Below are 21,011 nucleotides of genomic sequence, written 5' to 3'. Positions count from 1 at the left end.
ACGCGACTCTCAACCAACATCTGGAGCAAGAATTGGGGTTGAGTGACGATGAGGATGAGTGATGGAACGGGGTTGTAGAATTTTTTTTAATGAAATATGTTTGATTTTTTTCTACGTTTTTTCTCTTTAATTTAATTCATTTTTGTTATTTTGCATTTGATAAACATCAACAATTAAAATGTATTACAGAGATAATGATGAGGAAATTGAGATAAGCTGAGGATGGACTGGGGATAGGCTGTATAATAAAATGCTGACGTGGTAAAAGAAAATTGGATATGAATTGAGGGTTGTCCGCTAGTGTGAATGGCCTAAGAATTTAAATTACTTCACGGTTAAAAGTATGTATAATTATTTTATAGCAATTTACTCAACAAGTTAAGTGTAATTAGATTATATACATAAGACCAAGAGTAAATAATTTATTTAAATGCTGTTACTTTATAAGTTAAGTAGAAGTTCAAAAATCAAATTTTGATTATTCCTCAACCCAATATGGAGGCTCTTGAGCAGTTTATTTTGAGTTGAGAAAAATGACAGTGGACTTAAGCTGTGGTTGGTGAGTTGGGTGGAGGGCCACTTAGACAGTTTCTCCTAGTGCTGAGATTGATTGCATGTATTCATTTTATAGTCAAATTGATTGGTTTAAGGTTTTAGGTTGTGATCGGCGAAAATGAGATTGAAAAATCTCATGATCAATTCTTGGACTTTGTTTATTTCATTCTCATCTCCAATCTGCAAACCTTCTGTCTACTCTCTATTCATCTTCTCACTTCTCATCTCAATAATTCTAAACATGATTCTCTTGTTGCTTGTAAATGTAGCCACGTCCACCAAAATGCCAAATAATAAAGACAACTGTATTACAAATTCAAGCCAAATTAATTCTCAACCTTACTCCTTTTTTATTGAATAATAATAATAATAGTGAACAAAAGTTTTAAGGTCGCGTCACGATGAATTTGAATCTGAGACCATTGATATCAAACATTAACCATTCTATAACTAGGTTAAAACAGACACTTCAAACCAATAAATAAATAAAAGTGGAAGGTGGTCTCTCAGTCCAGAGAATACTATTCATCCACCAAAATTTGGACGACTTAATTAAAAACAATTATTATAACATAAATTTAAAAAAAAACTTTTTGTCATTGAACAATTCAAGACAAGATAATGCTACTACTATACTTGAAACTTGAGAGCACAAGGAAAATTGCAATGAAACAAAATTTTGGTAGTAAAACAAGTACTAGTACTATGAAAGTACTATAGGAATTAAGGATATAAAATTCAGTCACAGTTCAATTAATACTAACAGCATTAGTTAATAATATCTGTATATTTTGCTGAAATTGTACTCTGAAAAAGTCTTGCAGGTAATTTAACTCTTTCTCCTATTCATTTTGTTTGTCATTTTGATAATTACTCATTCGAGTTATTCTATTAACGGCAGATAACAATTATAGTAAATTAGTAACAAAAGTCTTATTTGGAGTCTTGGATAACTTCTTTTAATATATAGTTTGGACAAGTCATTATAAATTAACAATTAATTTAATCGCGTGGAAGAAGCATTTAATTGGATGATTGAAATTATATTTGGACATCCAAAACGGCAGACAAAGCGCCATTTTCAAACATTTGCATCAAATTATATGTAGTTAAATTGAGTTAGATTCAATATTTCCTTATTTTATGTATTTTTTGATCATTTCATAAAATATTATTAATGTATACATAGGAAAAATGCCCCAATCAACAATTAAAAACACAAACCTTAGTAAAAAATGGAAAACTGAATTGAATTTTTCTTAATAAATGATGAAAAATCCCAGAGCTACAGAATCCATAGCCGGATGCAGGGCGGGTGTGGGTCGGGTCGATATTCATATCCTAATCAGTCAAAAAGCTGACTGGTCGTTGACTGGTCAAAAAGCTTAAAACCGCCGGATCTATCAGATGGATTAAACCTACTACCAAACCCTCCTCTCCTCCATTTCTCTTTCCACGGCCGATCGCCGCCGCTCTCCGCCGCCGTCTACAACCTCTACTTTCTGCTCTATCCTCCGCCTGATCCACATCGCCAACATTTCAACAAGGAGCTGATCCTGCTCGCCTGAATCCAGCATTAGATCCACTCGCCCTAGAATCTCGCGCTTCAGCTGAGCTGATACTTAATTGCCGCTTCCTCCGTCATTCCGACAACTAATTGGTGAGTTATGGAGCTGTGTGGAGGGTTGGACGGTGGAATTGGTGATTGAGCTGGTTTGGGTTGGGGATTGAGGTCATATGGTGTTTGTGTTGTGTACGTTGATAGATAGTATGGGGTCACTCTGCAGTAGACATCGGCGCAGTCCAGCTGATCCTGTGGAGAATGAGCAGGTTAATCCGAGCTTCCAGAATTTTTCATGTTTTTCGAATTGTAATGCAATTTGGCGTTTGTTTATTTCTGGATTGTTTGTATTTTCAGACTGCAGAAATTGAGAGGCGAATTGAGCAAGAAACAAAGGCTGAGAAGCATATTCAGAAGCTTCTGCTACTTGGTATTTACACATGGAAAACTCTTTTTTTATTTTTTTTGGTTTCTTCTGTTACTTATTTAACTATTTACTGAATTTTTTCAAAGGTGCTGGAGATTCTGGAAAGTCTACCATTTTCAAGCAGGTATGATGATCCTTTCTATATCAAGGTCAGAGTTCATGCATAATGTCTGTATTATGTATAGATCAATCAGAAGGATAATTGTCCGAATGCATTGCAGATAAAACTTCTGTTTCAGAGCGGGTTTGATGAGGCTGAGCTGAAAGGCTATACTCCAGTCGTCCATGCCAATGTTTATCACACAATAAAAGTATGAATAAATGAACGGGTGTGTTGGTTGTTACCCTTTCGTTTATAATACAGTAGATTGCTAGGATGTGTAAAATTTTGAAATTGCATGGTGTATGTGTTGAAGTTGTATGAGAACATGCTGCTTAGTTTTGTTTTGTTTTGTTTTGTTTCGTGCAGATATTATATGAAGGGTCGAAGGAATTATCTCAAAGCTCGGAAGATTCCTTAAAGTTCATTGTATCTGATGAAAATAAGGTTTGCTTTGTTTGTATATAATGACATAGTCCTGATCTATCCTTAATTTTCATTGTTTTCGAGCACATAAGTCAGAAATCAGTGTGCACATGAAGATTTAAACAACTCTGAAGATGTCTGTTGTTGTGAATGTTCTTTCAGGAAATTGGAGAGAAATTTTCTGAAATTGGTGGTAGGTTGAATTATCCACGTCTAACTAAGGAGATCGCACATGAAATTGAAACTCTATGGAGAGACAGTGCTATACAGGTTGGTTGTGTTTTGTGTAAATGATTTCAAGTAGTCTTCAACTGAATTTTCATTCTAAGATTCATTGAATACTTTTAGATTTACTTATTCAAGTGTTTGACCCTCATTGGCAGGAAACATATATCCGTGGCAATGAACTTCAACTTCCAGACTGCGCTCATTTTTTTATGGAAAATTTACAAAGACTATCTGATGTAGAATATGTTCCTACTAAGGTGTGCTCATTAGTGTGGCATACTTATTTTTCTCTTCTCTCCCTTATATAAATATGTGATTAGGTTATCTGATATACTGAAATCATCTCACCTTTCTATTTTGCCTATTGTGCTATTTTTTTCCTAGTGTTATGTACCTTATCCATAACAATTAGCTGTCCTATTTCCACACTTGTTGAATTATGTCTTTGTATGCATGCCGTGATGTAGGAAGATGTTCTTCATGCTAGGGTTCGGACAACTGGTGTTGTTGAAATCCAGTTCAGGTGATTACTGCTATCATTTTCTCTCTATACAAAGACAAAGTATTGTATTTTTGTTTGTTCATTCGGTCATTCCCGCTTTATTCATCACCAACCTCATGATTTGCCTCCATTTTATAATTGAACTTATATATGTCCCCAAGCACCGGCTGCTAGATAGCCTAACACCTCATATTTGTCCTGGTTGGAGCGCACTTTCTATTGTATCATATTCTTAAGCTACTAGTAAGTGAAGCAGACATTTGACACAATTTAGTCGGGAAGATTCAATTTAGAGGCACATTCTATCTTGTTAACAGAGGCATACCATTTTTTCTGGAAATACTTTTATGCTTTTTATTGCTCCCCTTATTAGAAATTCTGAAGAAAATTTTGTAAATCTCAAATTGTTATATGATAAAAGAGAAGAGAAAAGGATCAGATCGATTTGTCTCTCACTTCTGTGGTCTTTTGTTAAAGATATTGCAGTTTTATTAATGTTTGTGTATGCCTCATTTGTCAATAATCCTTGGCTGGCAGTAATAGATACTTCTGTTTCCTGCTATGTGTATCACTGTACCAGCACGTTGAAAATTCAAGGTGTTGTTTTAAATGACTGTTTCGTAAAGCAGTCTCTAACAATTGAGAATTTTGCAGCCCAGTCGGAGAAAACAAGAAAAGTGGGGAGGTATATCGTCTATTTGATGTGGGAGGCCAGAAAAACGAAAGAAGAAAATGGATTCATTTATTTGAGGGCGTTTCAGCTGTCATATTCTGTGCTGCGATAAGCGAGTATGACCATATTAATCTCTCATTTACCAAAAAACATTATTCACATAACTGCTTCCTATAAATCCGATTTCTTACATTTATTTTTGAATTTTCAAGCTTCGACAATAGACATAGCATGAGAGTATGTTAACCCTTATGGCTGTACAGGTACGATCAAACTCTCTTTGAGGATGATAGCAAAAACCGAATGATGGAGACGAAAGAACTCTTTGAGTGGATTCTGAAGCAACCGTGCTTTGAGGTTGTATCTGATTTTACAAGACTTCCAGTTAGAGCCATACCCGAGATGATCACTTACTAATATTTGCCACTTCCATGCAGAAAACTTCGTTCCTACTATTTCTGAACAAATTTGATTTATTTGAAAAGAAGGTCCTCAAAGTAAGTATGCAACACTCTATGGTCTTACACGTAGGACGACTTCCATGAGATTTGGATCATAATGTTCTTTTACGCAGGTCCCATTGAATGTATGTGAGTGGTTCAAGGATTACCAGCCAGTTTCTACTGGGAAACAAGAAATTGAGCATGCATACGAGTAAGCAATCTCACACCATCTTCTGAGTTTATACAAAGAACTGTGAAGCTATAATAAAATCTTGTTCTGTGCCAGTTCCCCTTTTCTTGTGGTTTCTCATTTAATAATAACTGGCTTATGAAATGCTACTGCATTTTGCATCTACCGGCGTCATTTGGTTCTTCACTTTTTTATTTTCTCCCTGATTATTCCTAATAATCTTCTTACTCAGGTTTGTGAAGAAAAAATTTGAGGAGCTGTATTTCCAAAGCACATCACCTGATCGTGTTGACCGGGTCTTCAAGATCTATAGAACAACTGCCTTAGATCAGAAGCTCGTGAAGAAGACTTTCAAGCTGGTTGATGAGACTTTGAGAAGGCGAAATCTATTTGAAGCAGGACTCTTGTGATGCACTCGAAACGCCACAAAACCAAAGAATCAACGCCTTAAGGAGTTTCGGATTTTGGACTTCAGGCTGCCGCTTCTTTTATCCCCAGGTCACATCATTCGAATCTTTCGAGTGTGGTTATGTTACCTGTAATTTAGCACCCAGAAAAAAAATTCAGTTATTTTATTTAATTTCCTTGTTTAAAGACCCTCCAATTTTTATTTTATTTTTTTCCCTACAACGATTGACAAAGAAAGCACTATTTCAACTATATGTTGTTTGTTATTCATCATCTGTAAATGAGGTGATCTCTGGCTGTAAATCACATTGATTTTGCAACTTATGCTATATATAATATATATATTGCTTTGATATATTTTTGTACACTAATTACATGCAACCCGAACATAAGGCGAGAAGCAACATGTGATGATGTCTAAATTAGGTAAACGTTAAATTTGAATCTTGTGTACAGTTGGATTTGGCTGTTTTCTTAAAACCAAAAAAAAAAATATAGTACATGTAAGAGAAATCAACATCTATTGTTGTTGACGAGTTTGTAGTACCTTGTAGTATGGTCTTAACTCTTAATTAATTGGCGTTGGTGTATCAACATCGTTAGGAATTTTTCTTAATGGACGGCAAGTAGGTTGGTTGATTTTGACATACACTTGCACACATAATTCATGTGTATCATACTATTTGAGAGGGCTGGCAAAAGTGTCCAAACTATTTTGTTGGGGGGCATCCGCATCGGTGCGGTCGGTCGAAGTCATTAATCAGGGGTTAATTCTGATTTAACTTATAATACCACTTATTGATCTGGAATTAGACTTTATTAATCACAATTAGCTATTTGATCCGGTCAAATCTGACCAAAACATTACAAGTAGAATGCATCGCAAGACAAAAACTCGGTTGCGCATATCCGTTTCGGATCCAGGCATTCACAGTGGGAGCCCTTCCCACCGCCTTCCGGGAAGGCTCCTCCCATTGCAGCGGCCGAGCCCTCCCAAGGAGAGAGAGCGCTGGTAGCACGGTGCAACGACGCCTATTGCGCGCCGACCGCTGAGCCCTCCCGATTTTTATTTTTAATTTTTTTTTTGTCTATATATAACTCATTGCACTTTATTTTTTAATATTTAATAAACACCAACAAATAAAATGAATTAAACTGGAGAGCTATTATGATGGCTGTGAGAAAACTATGAAAGGGCTTAGTGATGTGGCAAGAGATATTTTTTTAGAGAGCTCACACCACTGTGAATGCTCAAGGAATCGAGGGAATAATATTTTTATGGGACTAAATGAAATCGAAAAAGTTGGTTAAAGAAGTTAAAAATTAACACTATAAATGAGAAATTTCGAAGAATAGACACCCTATGTATTTTAGTGGAGAATAGATACCATATGAATTTCTATAACATTTCCGGCCGATTTACATTATGTAAATGAGAAGTTTGATTTTGCATAATATGACAGTCGTTATTAATAAATAGACCCAAAAAAAGTCGATACAAGCTGATATGGTTCGAAAAATCTGATTACAGATTACATGTAAAAATGTACTAATACTATGATTCATGAACAAATAATTTAAAGAAAAGTGGATAGAGAAAGAAAGAGGGATCTCCAGAATTTGAGGATGAATTAGAAAGTGAGATGGCATAAAAGATGGGCCGAGAACAGGGAGATAGCCCACAAAAGTACACACCGATGCCGACATGAGATGATACCCTTGTTTGATTTTCCTATTCCGATCTCTTTTCGTTGCCTGCGCCACCCTCCAAAATCAAAACTAATTAAAACAATACAAAAGTCAATAATAAGATGTCAATGAATTTTAGTGTATTTCCAAAATCGAATTTAGGGCGATTTTACAAAAAACACGGGATTTTTTAATAAGTATACTACTCAATAATAAGATATCAATGAATTTTAGTGTATTCACTTTTAAATAAATACTACTAATAATTCCACTTATACATTTTTTTTATAAAATCAATTTTTACCGTAAAAGGTTATTCAAAGGGAAAAGAACATTGAATCTCGACTGCCTTCGTCTCTCTCTCTCTGTTTCTTGCCGAAATCACACGAGGCATATTCTTTACGTTGCCAACACCCGTGATCGATTTTTCGACCTCATTTTCATCGGAGATTATTCAAAAAGGGTTCTTGATCTTCCCCTTTTACCATTCTTTTATGCCCTTTTCCAGGTTTATAATATTCCTCTTTTCTTTTTCTTTTTTTTGTTCCTTTCCAATCGATATGTTCAATGCAGTTTTGGTATTTTGGTGATGATGAATTCCTCAATTTGTTTGTTCTTCTTCTTTATTCATGTTTGTGATTCTGATTGAATTTTGTGGGGGTTGATAAATTAGACGCATGATTGAATTTGAAGATTTTCATGTCAAATATTGGATTTTTCTAGCTCAAGTTTGATTGCTTTGTGTTTTTCATATCACAATCCACCTTATTAATGTCATTATAATCTCTGAAATTCTTGAAGATTGCACTTTTCCCTCTTTAAATTTTAGCCTTTTTTGTTAAAAATGCGCTCCTACTATGTGTTGTTCATTGACCTTTATTGGTGTGACTTGCCATTGTCTTCATACATTGGCCTTTCTCTTGCAGTTGAGATTTGAAATTGTTATGGGTTGCTAATTCTTGATACAACTTGCTGCAGCGTTTGCTGTTAGTTTTAGGTCCTGTGGTAGTTGCAAGAACTCGCAGTTGGTAACCGATACATTTGTAGCTCAATAATGGGAACTGGTTGGATGTTTTTCATCGAACCAGACGGGAATACAGGTGGGATTTTCCCTATTGATCCCATTCTGCCTCACAATTTGGGGGTTCATTGGATCTCCCACATTGCGTCGCTGGTTGACAACTCGAGGCATCTTTTGGTGCCCGGGAGCATGGCGCTCCAAGAAGCTTTCAGCTGTATGTCGAAGTTTGCTGGTGCTCTAGTGATATGGTGTGCCCGTGGATCCAATGTCAACATCAAAAGAAAGTTGCCTGGTGATCGTCACCTTGGCTATCTCTCCACTTGCTCCACCGCTTCAAGTTCAACGCAGCTGAGGCACATCTTCTCCACGAGACATGAACTGACAGGGGTGTTTAATATGATATCAAGCTTCGCTTTGAAGCAACTGTCTAAAGAGGCTCAGTGGCTACAAACTTTTCCCATGTTATCGCTGGCGGCTGCATTGGTGCCACCATTGACTAATGTGTAAGCTCAACCTAAAGACTTAAAGTGTTTCAGATGCTTTTTCCGATGTTGGGAAAATCTTAAAGGTCCCTGCTTTTTTGTAGCTCGACAAATATGCTTGCTATTCCATTGGAGTCCGGTTCTATGGAAGCACAGAGAATCACTGAGCAGAAACATTGTGCGACTGAAAGTCGAGGATGTGGACCTTGTAGTGATCTTTATTTGCAGAGACTGGCTTGGGCTAAGACGACTGAGGCCAGAACTGGCGTGGAGTTTCCAACCATGCTGGACAATAGTACATCGGGGGAGAGTAATTCTGGTTTTACTCCTGAGGTAGCTTTTTACTTGAACTCAGAAATTTGTGAATGCACTAAAGTATGAAATTGTTCGTTAACTTTTTTCTCGGGGTTACTTTCAAACTATCAGATCCTTGTAGGAACTGGATCTAGAACTATGACCGTTATAAGAATAAAATCACTCAAAGTCTATGCATTTGGCTTTTGTAAGTTCTTGGCCAAATGTTCACTCTCTTGAATGTATCAAAATCTACTCTACAAACATTCCCGTTGATTTATCTCTTTTGCTTCTTCAATAGATGTTCATCCATTTGACGTATGTGAGAAATTGGGTCCAAAGTATGCTTGCATTCCGGAGCATGAGTTGAACAAGTGCCAAGATTTTTATCGGGATCTCTTAAGGTTCGTTGGAATGATGCAGTGCATGAGCTCCGTTTTTGTGATATTATTTTACTAATATTTTTGTTGTTTAGACAATCAACTTGTAGTCCTTTGTATGTCACATAGTATTTTGATCAAGACTGCTATATTTCATTACTAATGTGTGTGATGGATATGATGCAGGTCGGATATCAACATGACAGTTAGGCTTGTAGTTAATTACAACGGGATCAAAATCAATACCGTGAAAGAGTAAGTGATCCGCTGTTGTGACACGTGAAACGTAACGAGCCACACAAAACTAAAGTGTTTCTGATTTACTTCAAAATTTCTCTTGTAGTGTTTTTGAAAAGTCTCTCCGAGCCCGATTAGCAAAGGTAAACGTCTATTCTAGTAGTGCTTGTTCATGATGATGCTACTTTTCTTATACCTGAGAATCTTTTCGTCGCTATTAGATGAATCCGGAAGCTGATTTTAGCTGCCTACAAAAATTTGGTTCCATTTTCACGCAGGATATTCCTCTACACGTGGTATGTGCATTTGCATCCATTTTTCTCGTTCCTTCTTTTCTAAGCAACAAATGCTGAAGAAAAGCTAACATTTGCAGGGCACAACAATCAATTTCCGGAGAACAGCCGACGGTCACCTCGTTACTGAAGGTGAGCGAATAACGGCGGCCAATAGTAAAATTGCTCAATAGGGCTTATAACTTGTTCGAAATCGCTCCTGCTCATTTGTTTTTGTCACCATGCGAGATGTAATGCATAGAGATTGACAAGGTGATGTTTTGTTTTTCAGTTGAAGGGAATAACATTGGAGCAGTCAAGAGCAAAGATCTTTGCAGTAAGTGTGCTTGTTATTCTGATGAGCGATGCCATTCAACCTCGACCAACTATGATAAAAATGAGGAAGTTTAACTTTTGCTTTTATGGTGTATATATCCAGGGGCCTTTTTTGACATGTATATCGGTGAAATCCCTATTTGTGAGCAAACGAAAGAAGAAATCGGGAAAAATGTAGCGAGTATAATCAGGACGTGCTGAGCTTGTTGGAGCTGGCGCTTATACCAGCTGCTGTACACACAGGAGCTCATATCTTGTCGTAGTTGTGGTAGAAATATACGAGTTAGACATACTATAGAATATAGCACGAACCCTTTATAATATACGGGTTTTTTTAGGGGGAAAAGGATTCAAAATTTAGCCTTAGTTTGATGATTCTTTGTAGCAAAAGCAGGGGATTTGCAGTTCCTGCTAAATTCAAATGTAGATTTAATTTCTGACTGTTTCTTGATTGGAGAAAAATGAATGTTTACGGTTACTTGTATATATAGAAGAGAAAAAACAGCTATTTTTTATAAAAAAAATTAAGTAATACACTTTGATGGAAGGAGTGATGAGAATGTAAATACACCATGTTACTATACTATTCCTAGAAATTAAAATTTAATAAAAGCATATAATTGTACTACATGCTATATGTGTGCCTACTTGGGCACATTTATTATTCCATCACTCACTCTCCTCATCATATGAGAAAAGAGTTGCATTTTCATTAATACAATGTGTTGGCGCTACTAGAACCAATGATTAAATATTTTTTAAATAGAATAGCTTGTGCGCATAGTGTACACACTTAAATCACAATTTATTTACACGTCTCAACTCTCAAATATATGTGGTTATACAAGTAATACAATTTCTTCAATGCACACCATACTCAAGATATATAACTATTATATATGTGTTGCTTATAAAAGCAACCCTCCCTCTAACTAAAATAAATATAAATATAAATAAATAAAGTGAAATAGGAGTACATTTTAAATTAATAAACTAACTTTCATCCACTTTTTCGATTGCCAATTCTTTTGAAATATTATAATCCTTTTGTTCACGAAAGTATATCACAACTTCTTTTTGTCATCAAGTTATAAAATTGTGTATTGGATTCCTTCTCCATCACATATGATGATCCATTTAAAATATGTACACCAAACCTTTGTAACAACATTATACAAATCCAAAATTATAAACTTTTGGTGGTAGGAGGAAGTAGAAATTTACAAGTAACAATATCACAATAATTTTAATTAATAAATAAAATATTGGGGAAAATTTATGCAATAGATATTTGTTTTGGTGAGGCCGTACAGATGGTGACTCATTAGGCATGTGAATTAATTTGTTTAGATTATCTATTGACAATTCCCAACTGTAAAAATGAAACGTGGTCGTATCATATCATGACAGTTTAGAATTTTATTTAATGATCGTTTCCAAAGCTCCGGATATGTGGGCCTACGACTCGGATCTTGGCCCATGTCTAATTTCCTAGGTGGGCCCATAAACATTAATACCGACTTTGTTAATTACATAGCACATAAATTAATTATTACTATATTCTATACGCAGCCAACATTTACATAAGTATTGTGTTTTAAAAAATCTATCTGAATAAAATATAAATAATGATTTGGGACTCCATTTTTCCAATATGACACTATGAAGGAATCAAAATTCATTTGTATTTTTATGAAAATATAGTTTTGTCAATTTTTTTCAAGACCATTACTTCCTCAGTCTCAGATGGTTTGTCTCATTTTTCCATTTCGATCCGTCCCACATAATTTGTCTTCATTTCACGTTTTACTATTTTTTATAGTGAACTTCATATTCCACCAACTCATTTATACTCACATTTTATTACTCCATAAAATTCATATATAAAAGTAGGATCTACGTTCCACTAACTTTTTCAACTCACTTTCATTACATTTCTTAAAATCCGTGCTCGGTCAAAGTGGGACAAATTATCTGGGACGTAGGGAGTGTTATATATATGCGCAATAGTAAATAATTTATTTTTATGTCGTTTATTAAATTGACACACAAAATGAGATGATTATATGCATACAATAATTCAATAGTAAAACTTGAATAAAGTTAGTCTGATAAACTTAGAGGTAGTTGTAGGGACGAAGGTATCAAATTATAAATTAAGTAGACGAAGATCTTATCTAGAATGGTTGGACAAGTATATCAATTGTGAAAGAAAATGAAATAATGTCATGTGAATTGTTAGCTTTAAGTCAACTAATTTGATTTACCTTGTCCTTGATGAAAAAGAAAATCTTGCCTGGTAGATTGTGTTTAAGATAAACAAGGCAAATTATTTATCCTAGAGCAAGTGGGACCCAAGTTAGATGATTAAATTATAGACTTTATGACCTAGATTATATATTTATCCTACCATTGATCACAAAAAATAAATAAGATAACAATATTTATGTGCTGCATTGGATAATTGTACCTGAATGTACAGCTGGAAGTCATTCATTATTGGTTTTATAATAATTTGAGTATCGTATCTTGTCTACTAAGTACACATTTTCAAAATAAATATACTTTAGCCTTTTTAATTTATTACTACTATTAATTTATATTATTAATTAAAGATGATAAACATTATTACTAGTTTTCTATTTAATACCGTGATGACTCGAATCTCTAACTTATTGATTGAAGGAGAAATGGCTTACCAACTGAGTTACACTTTATTGTCGTTATACATTTAGCTTAAACTAAAGTGTTTTAAAGGTTATTTATAAAGTAAATATAGAGAATTAATGATGTCATTTTAAATTTACACCATTAAACAAAAAGATGTAAATTAATATTTTCACTTCATCTCTATTCTTCACCATCCTTTCTTATCTTAGTATTGCATTCCTCTCCCTCCCTCCCTAACCTTTAATTGATCTAGTTTCCGTAGATTTTATCAAGGAGAAAAGCTTGCAACATCATCATTCATCTCCCTCCAACATATTAGGGAGAATTTGAATATTGAACAAAATGGATAATCTGAAAGTCGTGAAGATATCACTTTCAGATCAAATCAATTTTGGTGGTTCTACCAAAATATTTGATCCGATAAAATTCATACTTGTGCTCTATTGACATCTAATATTCATACTACTAGTCATAATAAATAATGAGGAAAAATATAGAATGATAAACTGCTAGACTTGTTTATCTACACTCGTAACACGAGTATAATTTTCTAATTATTCTGGAGGATAAATGTCTAAGTACCTTTTGAAATTGAACAAATTTAAACAATCTCTTTTTAATATTTTCTTTACAGTTTAGTACTACTGACTACTCCCTCCGTCCGCGATTAGGAGTCCCGGTCACTTTTGCGCAACCATTTTATAAAAATGATAAAAAAATAGTTAAAGTGGAGACATAATAAAGTAAAAGAGAGAATAATGTTGATAAGACTCTTGTCAACATTATTCTCTCTCTTACTTTACCATTTCTCCACTTTAACTATTTTTTATGATTTTTATAAAACGGGTGTGCAAAAGTGACCGTGACTCTTAATCGCGGACGAAGGGAATACTATATTTTCCATAATTGTTTTTCTTCTTTTCTTCTTCAACCGACAGTAATATGTTTCATTTCTATTTTAAAAAGAAATCATTTTCTTTGGATTGTCATATATAATCATATTATTTTCAAAACGTACTCGAAACCACAACTAATAATTATGCGATTAATTTTAACTTTTATTGGCATACAAAATAAAAATGAGTTACGTATATCACATAAATGTAGTTTGCAAAATTACATTATTAGTGATGGAATTCATTAAAAATAGTAGTACTCCACTATATTTCTTTTTTATACAAATTATTAAAAACATAATTTTAAGAATATGAATAAATAAATTATACTCTTTCCGTCCACAAGTCTGTATCATTTTTTTAATTATTCCAAAGTAGTTGAATTATTTTATCTTTTGGAAAAAAAAATTATTCTCTCTTTTAGTCTATTTTATTTTTTCTTTAGTCTCTCTTTATTTGACCTTTAAATTTCAATTTACATCTTGAAAAAAATGTCTCGAACTATCATTTTAATTAGGGAGTACGCAATGAGTGTATGCACATAGTCCAAAGAATATATTGCCATATCCTGTGTGGAGCCAATGAACCTGTAGCCCCCTTTGTTCAAAGATAAGTACCGTTAGGGCATCCACAATGGGACGGATGATGCGATGCCCTAAGCCCCGTCCTATGCGCGGCCACATCAGCATTTTATCCTCTGCTTCTTCCACCTGCCATGGGGCAGACTATTAGCAAGAATAAATATAAAAACACTATAAATTAAAGGCGGATCCTATTGTTAATATTTATTTTTTATTTTTTGTGCTTGCAAAATTGAAAAATTGTCGGAGTTCATTATTGAAATTAGAGAGAAATTGAGATGAGGAAGATAGTGGAGTGAAAGGTGTGAAATGAAGTAAAAATTTGGTGATATATATTAGAAGAAAATACAAAAAAAATTAAAAGTAAAAATAAAAATAAAAATAAAAATGTGTGCATCCTCCCTCCTATAGTCCGCACCCCCTGCAATAGCGGACTAAGGGATGGAGGATAGGCCGGAGGATGCATCCTCCGTGTCATAGTCCGCGGACGATGCTTAGGGCGCGGAGGATAAAATGTGCATAGTCCGTGGTGCTGCAGTGACGGACTAAGGGACGGAGGATGCATCATCCGTCGCATCCTCCGCCCCATTGTGGATGCTCTTATTGGAAATTAATTATGATTCATTAGTATATGCTTTAATAAAATTGATTCATTTTTAGATTAGTGTTTATTTAAGTAAAGATGTTAGAATTTAGAAAATTATATAAATCAATCAAATTCAACTATTAAATTGAAATTTTTTAAATTAATATTTTTGTTGTTATAGTAATAATCAAACATAAATAATATTAAAATTACATTGAAATTTGTTTAACAAGTTACTACCTCCGTCCCCCAAATTTTGACACAGTTTACTATTTCGGTCCGTCCCTGAAAATTTGACACACTTCACTTTTTACCATTTTTGCATTAGTGGACCTCATATTCCACTAACTCATTCCTACTCACATTTTATTATAAAACTAATACTTTAAAAGTAGGACCCACATCCCACCAACTTTTTCAACTCACTTTCCATTACATTTCTTAAAATCCGCGCCGGGTCAAAGTATGTCAAAATTTGGGGGGCGGAGGTAGTATAAATCAAGAACATAATTAATATATTATTATTGTTACTGTTATGATTAATAGTATATTAATAATTACTAAAATTTTCTTAATAATTTATTATTTGATGTAATATAATACTCCCTCCGTCCTTGAAAATTTATCACTTATTTCCATTTTCGTCTGTCCCTAAAAATTTGTCACCTTTCACTTTTTCCATTTTTGATAGTGGACTCCACATTCCACCAACTCATTCTCACTCACATTTTATTATAAAACTAATATATATAAGTATGACTCACATGCTACTAACTTTTTCAACTCATTTTCTACTACATTTCTTAAAATCCGTGCGGGGTTAAATGGTGACAAATTATGGGGACGGAGGGAGTACTTCCTCCGTCCCTGAAAATTTGTCACTTATTCCTTTTCATCCATCCCTAAAAATTTGTCACCTTTCTTTTTTACCATTTCTGGTAATGGACCCCACATTCCACTAACTCGTTCTCACTCACACTTTATTTTAAAACTAATATATAAAAGTAGGACTCATATGCCACTAACTTTTTCAACTCACTTTCTATTACATTTCGTAAAACCCGTGCCGGGTCAAATGGTGACGGATTTTGGGGAACAAAGGGAGTAATAAATAATAGAACAGTAAATATAATTACTATTATAGGGGAGCACTAGGGTGCACCCTTATTTAGAGTCACAACGTACATCCAATCTGGTGCTGCCAAGTGTGGCACAAAACATGCAATATTTTAAACACAAAAATGCAACCTAGTTGTATATGCATTTCCGCAGATTGCATTTTAGTTTAGGTAAATTGCATTTTATAGTGTTGAGTTTTGCATTTTCACATAAATTGCATTTTATATTGTTAAGTTTTGCATTTTCACATATATAAATGCAATCCGCCTATATATAAAATACAAATTAAACAGTCAATATCTAAAATGCAAAACTTAACAATAAAAAATGCAATCTGCATATAACAAAAATGCAATATGCCGAAATTCATTTATAGCTTCTACAAATATATATTGCATTTTAGTGTTTACAATATTGCATTTTTTGTGCCACATGGCAGCACCAGATTGGATGTACGTTGTAACTTTAAAATTAGTTGTTATACTAGCACATCTTATATTTATAACTACTTAATATTGTTATTAAAATTGAATATAATTCATATAGAATTACATGAAAACTTTCTCAATTTATTATTAATTGTTAATAAAATAACAACAACAATTAATAATAATAATAATAACTATTATCATTATATTAATTAGTTATTAGTGTATGATTCATATTTTTAGAACTATATTAAAGTTTTCTTAATTAATCATTAAGTTATAACATAAATAACAATATTATTATTATATAAACTAATAAAAATTTATATCTAAATATAAAAGAATTCTAAATGTAGGGAACAAATATTAAAAAAGCTGGAAAGTCAAACAACTATTGAATTCAAAAATTTAAAATGAAATTATTTTTTCAGAAATAATCATAACTAATAAACTTATCCATAGAGTAAGAGTGATGTTAATAGAACGTGGTTTTGTTTGGTGAGTAATCCAATCCAATTTCTTGGCAAAAATCAAAAACGAATCTGAACAAGAAAGTTGACCATATACAAACAATATTCCCACAATATTAATAATGCAAAACCATGAGCCCTCTAAAGACAGCATACTGGTACTTTTTATCCAAGCATTATTGCAAATTTAGTACTACTCCATATTTAAACAAACATTGATAACAAAATTAAACCATTTTTAAATTTTTTTATATATATTTTTTATTTTCTATTTTCTCTAAAATATACTCCACTCCAGTGGATGAGGATTTGAGGATAAGACCTAACCATCCACCCCCACCAATTTTATCTCATCATTTATTATATATCCATCCAATAAAGAATATTCAACACACAGATCCAAGATTATAAATACTAGGTAAACAAAAAAACATTTAGTTTGTGTAGTGATCCATACTTGGCAAAAGGGGATTTTTTTTCTATACAGTATATTCTTCTTCAATTCTGCTTAGATCACATCTCTGATGGAGATGATATGATTCTGGGCTCCAATTTTAGCAACCACCCTCTTCCCAAAACGTGATCTTTTTCATCATCCTCACTATTTCTTGAATTTTTTTATTTGGGTTTTGGGTGAAAATATGCCTACCAGAGCGATGAGCAAGGTTGGTGTTGAAGATGAGATTTTTAGTGGAGATCAGATGTTCTTTGTGGGGAAAAAGGTTATGTTAGAGGATGTTAGAGAAGAAGAAGAAAGAGGTGTGAAATTTGGGGTGTTGAAGAATAGTAGTTGGTCAGATGAATCATCATCCTCTATAGGGAAAAACAGTGATCTTTCTGAGAATTCTTTGGAGAAAAGTGGTGATGGTGAAGAGGTGCAGAGCTCTTACAAGGGGCCCTTGGATGCCATGGAAGCTTTGGAGGAAGTTTTGCCAATAAGGTTGATTTTTGGGTTTTTTGATTTAAAGATGTGATTTTTTTTATCCTAGTTGATTTTGTTAATTCTTGTTGGTATTGATTGTGTAGACTAGTCTTTGATCAATTCTTGTAAGATTAATGCATTTGGGGGAATTTTGGGGTTTTAATTATAGATGTGATAATTTTTAGATGTCTCATTAGTTTTTCTTGGATTTTGAGATTCTTGTTGGATTTGAATGTGTAGAATAGTCTTTGATCAGTTCTTGTAAGATTGATGCAGGAATTTTGGGTTTTTAATTTAAAGATGTGATTTTTTTTTATGGATTTTGTGAATTTTCGGTGGTATTCATTGTTTGGACCAATCTTTGATCAATTCTGGTAAGATTAGTGCTGGAGGGGGACTTTTGGGTTTTTAATTTAAAGATGAGATTTTTTCTCATCATAGTAGTTCTTTCTTGAATTCTATGAATTCTTGTTGATATTGATTGTGTATAGAGGCTAGTTTTTGATCAATTCTTGTAAGATTAACGCAGGAGGGGGATTTCGAGGTTCTACAACGGGAAATCGAAGTCGTTTGCGAGCCTAGGAGATGCATCCTCCATCAAAGAGGTTGCGAAACCGGAGAACGCCTACACGAGAAAACGGAGAAACCTCCTCGCCACCAACCTCCCCTCGCCACTGAGGGGCAATGGTGGCGCCATATCGAAGAGGGTCACAACCTCTGCCACGGCCAGAACCTCACTGGCTCTGGCCGTGGCCATGAGCAACTCGGAGAGCGAATTCAGCTCATCGTCCCCAAGGAAGAAGGATCTGTCGACATGGAGATCGTTCTCCTTGGCCGATTTGCAGCATTGTGCAGCGGTTGCTATCTCCAACTCGAACTCTAACGGAATGACTGTGAAGCCGTCCGGATAGATGCCGGCCGGCCGGGCCGGGCTAACTTGGAAGGATGCTTAGTTTTGTGTAGAAAAACTAATGTTGAACCTTCCACGGATCTAAATTTTGTACAAATGTTTATCATTAGCCATGTGAGTGAGTTAATGAACTAGTTTCAATTATCTATTCACAATTCCCAACTGTAGAAATGAAAACGTGGTCGTATCGAATCTTGACAATTCTGAATTTTATTTAAATGATCGTTTTCGAAGCTCGGGATATGTGGGCCTGCGACTTGGATCTTAGCCCATATCTAATTTCATATAAACAATTATTCCGACTTAGTTACTCTATTGAGATAAATTAGGAATAATATTCTATGCGCATACAAAATTTACAAAAAGTGTTTTTCAAATTGGAATGATAGATTAGGAAATTTTAATTTTTCAAATTTTTTTCATGAAAAAGTTTTAGGGCGAATCAAAGTTGAGGTAGCACAGAACTGTGTTTATTTTGATGATGATACGAATCAAATATGCATTATATGCTAGTAGTACTATTTATTTCCTCACTGAATTCGTGCGTTTTATTGTACTTTTGAATTCATTTGTATATATGTTATGTGCATAGGTCATCAATTGAAGTTATGATGAAGCTCAAAGAGTTAGAAAACAAGAACAAATTGCGTTTCCAGAGAATGAAGCTCAAAGAGTCGGATAATAATTGACATGAACATATTACATAATGGCAGTGATAAAATGCAAACTTTAAATATTGTACAAATTCTAAACTATGATTTGGACTGTTAGAAAATGTCAACAGATAACAAAATAATAGCAATAAAAAATATTGATTGCCAGTAGCCCAAAGAAACGAAAGAATCGGTTACATTTTTCATATAATCTCCTCTTATAGATAGACTAAAGACTAAAAAATTGACAAGAGTTTTTTCTATCGCTTTGCCCCCCATTTTTAGTCTTTTTTGAAATTCGAGTAAAATAATCTTCGAGTTATTAAAGTATGAATTGCCGCTTGATTGCTGCAACACCTCATAAAAAGAATTTCCCTTCGACTACGAACGGGAAGGATGAAAGCGAGTCATTCCTCATCTATAAATTAGCCCTTCCCATAAGTTATTTTCTCAACCAACAGAGTGTCAACACAACATCAATCGTTGACACTGTATTGATATTTTTTGTTACTATTATTTTGTCATCTATTGATATTTTCTAATGGTCCAAGTCATAGTTTGGAGTTTGTATAATATTTAAAGTTTATATTTGATTACGTTCTTATTACACAAACTCTAAAATTACACATATGGATTACTTAATGACACTTAAACGATACCGTTTTAAACTAATTGAAGACTTATTAAATTATATTCAATCACTAGTTATTATGGGTAAAACTCTAGACATTGTTTGAGTACTAACTAAGATATGAACATAAATATTCAAAAAACAATAATAATGTACACTTAATAACAAGACACCTAATTTTGTAACCAAATGACTTGATAAGTTTGGAGATAAACATTAATTGAAATGAATGGCTGCGGATAATTTTTATCCCGTCATCATCATCAATTTTGTGATTGGTCGATTTGTATTGTCACATAATTTGTCTCCCTACATTGAACAGCCTTATATGTTGGCTAACAGCTCGGTCAAACCACAATCAAGTGATAAGACTTACATTAGATAAAAGAAATTATGGTTATAATTACATTTTTGTTCAATTAATAAGAATATAATTTGATTATTTGTTTTTAGCTTGATTAGCCCTCAATCTGAGTAGGATCGACCAGAAATTTGCAGGACTAACCCCGACTGGTATCCCTATTTAGAAGTGTCTCGTGATTAATATTAGACAACTTAATTTACGTAACCCGGACCGGTATCCCTATCTCGTGCTTAGAATTAAAAAAAATCAAATAAACTGTCTCTAAAAAAAAGTAATAAATATATACGTAAAAGATAATTTACCTAATAGAAATTCATACCACAACTATTCAACTAACTTATAAGAAAATAATTTAAACTAGGAAAACGAATTAAAAAAAAATCAAATAAACAGTCTCTACAAAAAGTAACAAATATATACGTAAAATATAATTTACCTAAAGGAAAGTCATACCACAACTATTCAACTAACTTATAAGAAAATAATTTAAACTAGGAAAACATATACCTCCATTTTGATCTTGTCGTTACTACTACTATATATACACCCAATATTGA

At 33.7% G+C, this 21,011-nt stretch overlaps 3 protein-coding genes across 4 annotated transcripts; all 3 read left to right on the top strand.

The window, feature by feature from the left end:
* Positions 1-1,960: 1,960 nt before the first annotated feature.
* LOC125215221 (guanine nucleotide-binding protein alpha-1 subunit-like) lies at positions 1,961-5,866 on the top strand. Of its 2 annotated transcripts, none has more exons than XM_048116582.1 (13): positions 1,961-2,385; positions 2,474-2,546; positions 2,630-2,692; positions 2,765-2,854; positions 3,013-3,090; positions 3,232-3,339; positions 3,453-3,554; positions 3,765-3,820; positions 4,454-4,588; positions 4,736-4,829; positions 4,910-4,969; positions 5,047-5,126; positions 5,338-5,866. In XM_048116582.1, the coding sequence occupies exons 1-13, from the start codon at positions 2,378-2,380 to the stop codon at positions 5,513-5,515; spliced, it is 1,125 nt and encodes a 374-aa protein (XP_047972539.1). In that variant the 5' UTR covers positions 1,961-2,377; the 3' UTR covers positions 5,516-5,866. The 2 variants fall into 2 exon arrangements, with proteins under 2 accessions (XP_047972539.1, XP_047972538.1); XM_048116581.1 differs by having other exon boundaries at positions 1,962-2,385; positions 2,630-2,667.
* A 1,670-nt stretch (positions 5,867-7,536) lies between these two features.
* LOC125211816 (fatty-acid-binding protein 2) lies at positions 7,537-10,790 on the top strand. The gene is made up of 11 exons (XM_048111753.1): positions 7,537-7,710; positions 8,181-8,726; positions 8,810-9,038; positions 9,132-9,207; positions 9,301-9,403; positions 9,566-9,634; positions 9,723-9,759; positions 9,838-9,912; positions 9,990-10,041; positions 10,181-10,225; positions 10,328-10,790. The coding sequence occupies exons 2-11, from the start codon at positions 8,257-8,259 to the stop codon at positions 10,423-10,425; spliced, it is 1,254 nt and encodes a 417-aa protein (XP_047967710.1). The 5' UTR covers positions 7,537-7,710; positions 8,181-8,256; the 3' UTR covers positions 10,426-10,790.
* Positions 10,791-17,395: 6,605 nt separating this feature from the next.
* Positions 17,396-18,954, top strand: LOC125215998 (protein OXIDATIVE STRESS 3 LIKE 2-like). Its single transcript, XM_048117592.1, has 2 exons — positions 17,396-17,914; positions 18,426-18,954. Exons 1-2 carry the CDS (start codon positions 17,616-17,618, stop codon positions 18,805-18,807), a joined length of 681 nt encoding a protein of 226 aa, XP_047973549.1. The 5' UTR covers positions 17,396-17,615; the 3' UTR covers positions 18,808-18,954.
* The last annotated feature ends 2,057 nt before the right edge of the window (positions 18,955-21,011 follow it).

This window comes from Salvia hispanica, chromosome 3 (assembly GCF_023119035.1).
Source record: "Salvia hispanica cultivar TCC Black 2014 chromosome 3, UniMelb_Shisp_WGS_1.0, whole genome shotgun sequence".
Taxonomy (NCBI): domain Eukaryota; kingdom Viridiplantae; phylum Streptophyta; class Magnoliopsida; order Lamiales; family Lamiaceae; genus Salvia; species Salvia hispanica.
This window is presented reverse-complemented; position numbering and strand designations above follow the sequence as displayed.

Coding starts and splice junctions, on each gene's coding strand:
- LOC125215221 (XM_048116581.1), top strand. CDS start 2,293: ATGGTGTTTGTGTTGTGTACGTTGATAGATAGTATGGGGTCACTCTGC. Junction 3,091..3,231: donor TTGTATCTGATGAAAATAAG/GTTTGCTTTGTT, acceptor ATGTTCTTTCAG/GAAATTGGAGAGAAATTTTC. Junction 4,589..4,735: donor TTCTGTGCTGCGATAAGCGA/GTATGACCATAT, acceptor ATGGCTGTACAG/GTACGATCAAACTCTCTTTG.
- LOC125211816 (XM_048111753.1), top strand. CDS start 8,257: ATGGGAACTGGTTGGATGTTTTTCATCGAACCAGACGGGAATACAGGT. Junction 9,039..9,131: donor ATTCTGGTTTTACTCCTGAG/GTAGCTTTTTAC, acceptor TCAAACTATCAG/ATCCTTGTAGGAACTGGATC. Junction 9,913..9,989: donor AGGATATTCCTCTACACGTG/GTATGTGCATTT, acceptor TAACATTTGCAG/GGCACAACAATCAATTTCCG.
- LOC125215998 (XM_048117592.1), top strand. CDS start 17,616: ATGCCTACCAGAGCGATGAGCAAGGTTGGTGTTGAAGATGAGATTTTT. Junction 17,915..18,425: donor GAGGAAGTTTTGCCAATAAG/GTTGATTTTTGG, acceptor AGATTAACGCAG/GAGGGGGATTTCGAGGTTCT.